The sequence below is a fragment of the Helobdella robusta genome (assembly GCF_000326865.2).
Source record: "Helobdella robusta unplaced genomic scaffold HELROscaffold_546, whole genome shotgun sequence".
In the NCBI taxonomy this organism is placed as follows: Eukaryota; Metazoa; Annelida; class Clitellata; order Rhynchobdellida; family Glossiphoniidae; genus Helobdella; species Helobdella robusta.
In genome coordinates this window covers 22-2,764 of record NW_008705291.1, presented here as the reverse complement: position 1 = coordinate 2,764, position 2,743 = coordinate 22, and the positions used below count along the sequence as shown (strand labels likewise).

The window sequence follows — 2,743 nt, the reverse complement described above, 5'->3', positions numbered from 1 at the left end:
TGTAATTTAATGGCTATGATTATTCCGATCAGATGTTTCAAACTTTTTTATTAATTAGAGATAGAAATTTTTTTCAAATAAATATGTTTTTATTCAAGATTATGAAGTTGATTTTAGTTTAACTCTCAAAACAAAGTTATGAATAAATATCAAACAAATTTATTTAAAAAGCAACTCTGTCAAACGCTTACTAGTTAAACTAAAACTTAATTGCCACAAAAACTGTAGTATCCACACGACGTCAAACACGTTACGATTGCACGTGCATGTTATACGTGCATTTCATTTTGACGTTGATATTCTTCGCAAGCAAGTATTTGGCTATAAAGTGAAAACATAGAGTCTTTACTTATTTATGTTTTTATTCAGCACTCATTGTGTCTGTTAGAGATCATAATATAAGATAATATCCCATTAATGAATGTGTGTTGCTTTACATCATTGATATAGCTAAATAGGTACTTTTCTTTATCAAACCGTATTACAACTAGTCCGTCAAGGCATGGCTCTACTACAAACTCATTCTAGACCATTTATTCTTGTTTATGTTTTCTGTGTTGATTTTCTGTCATTCATTTTTTCGAATTTACTAAACATTGAAAACTGTAGAAAAATTGTATTATTATTTGAATTTCATCAAAGAATAATTAACTATAATTTTTAATTTAATTTAATGGCTATGATTATTCCGATCAGATGTTTCAAACTTTTTTATTAATTAGAGATAGAAATTTTTTTCAAATAAATATGTTTTTATTCAAGATTATGAAGTTGATTTTAGTTTAACTCTCAAAACAAAGTTATGAATAAATATCAAACAAATTTATTTAAAAAGCAACTCTGTCAAACGCTTACTAGTTAAACTAAAACTTAATTGCCACAAAAACTGTAGTATCCACACGACGTCAAACACGTTACGATTGCACGTGCATGTTATACGTGCATTTCATTTTGACGTTGATATTCTTCGCAAGCAAGTATTTGGCTATAAAGTGAAAACATAGAGTCTTTACTTATTTATGTTTTTATTCAGCACTCATTGTGTCTGTTAGAGATCATAATATAAGATAATATCCCATTAATGAATGTGTGTTGCTTTACATCATTGATATAGCTAAATAGGTACTTTTCTTTATCAAACCGTATTACAACTAGTCCGTCAAGGCATGGCTCTACTACAAACTCATTCTAGACCATTTATTCTTGTTTATGTTTTCTGTGTTGATTTTCTGTCATTCATTTTTTCGAATTTACTAAACATTGAAAACTGTAGAAAAATTGTATTATTATTTGAATTTCATCAAAGAATAATTAACTATAATTTTTAATTTAATTTAATGGCTATGATTATTCCGATCAGATGTTTCAAACTTTTTTATTAATTAGAGATAGAAATTTTTTTCAAATAAATATGTTTTTATTCAAGATTATGAACTTGATTTTAGTTTAACTCTCAAAACAAAGTTATGAATAAATATCAAACAAATTTATTTAAAAACCAACTCTGTCAAACGCTTACTAGTTAAACTAAAACTTAAGTGCCACAAAAACTGTAGTATACACACGACGTCAAACACGTTACGATTGCACGTGCATGTTATACGTGCATTTCATTTTGACGTTGATATTCTTCGCAAGCAAGTATTTGGCTATAAAGTGAAAACATAAAGTCTTTACTTATTTATGTTTTTATTCAGCACACATTGTGGCTGTTAGAGATCAATATCCCATTAATGAATGTGTGTTGCTTTACATCATTGATATAGCTAAATAGGTTCTTTTCTTTATCAAACCGTATTACAACTAGTCCGTCAAGGCATGGCTCTACTACAAACTCATTCTAGACCATTTATTCTTGTTTATGTTTTCTATGTTGATTTTCTGTCATTCATTTTGTCGAATTTACTAAACATTGAAAACGGTAGAAAAATTGTATTATTATTTGAATTTCATCAAAGAATAATTAACAAAAATTTTAATTTAATTTAATGGCTTTGTTTGTCGTAAAAACTTCAACGTTTTCCGCTTGGAATAATTCTTTGTTACGATCGTTAATTTACGATCGATAATTTGTCTTTGTACTTTGTATATATTAGTATATAAATGCGTAGCAGCTTGGTTATATCATCACACCTTTCTGCTCTCGTTGCGTGCTTGTCGTTTTGTTTGACAACTTATTAGTATACATCCGTCCAGCAAGAAAAATGATTATTCCGATCAGATGTTTCACGTGTGGAAAGGTTATTGGAAATTTATGGAACAAATACTTGAGACTATTAGAGGCTGATTACACAGAATGGTCAGTACTTTTTTTTATTAATTTCAATTTTTGCTTTGATTTTTAATTTAGCCAAGAATTCATTTTTAAATATGAAAAACAATTTGTTCGAAACAGTGAAGCTCTGGATGAATTGGGACTGAAGAGGTACTGCTGCAGAAGAATGCTGCTCAGTCACGTCGACATCATCGAGAAGTTGCTCAATTATGCCCCACTGGATCCATGATTTAGCGTCACATTCGTCCAATCATCCTTTGTTTTATTTTCTTTCAACTTTGATATTGAAAGTTTTTTTAATATTTTCTTAATCAAGATTATGAAGTTTTGAATAACAAATTATAAAATTATTTAAAATGCCACTGTCAAACGCAGAGCTGTTTAAATGTTGAACATAGTTTGCTCTTCAAAAAAGTGACGCTCGGGATGAATTGGGATTGAAGATGTACTGATGCAGAAGAATGCTGC

General features: G+C 29.0%; 1 protein-coding gene across 1 annotated transcript in view; it reads left to right on the top strand.

Moving 5' to 3' along the window:
* The window catches only part of HELRODRAFT_92790 (hypothetical protein), a gene marked incomplete at both ends in the record, with an annotated part of 6,163 nt that extends 3,659 nt beyond the window's left edge, over positions 1-2,504 (top strand). Inside the window, one exon of the mRNA XM_009028339.1 lies at positions 2,396-2,504. Coding sequence (XP_009026587.1) covers positions 2,396-2,504 — 109 coding nt within the window. The remainder of the gene's footprint in view (positions 1-2,395) is intronic.
* Between the last annotated feature and the right edge of the window lie 239 nt (positions 2,505-2,743).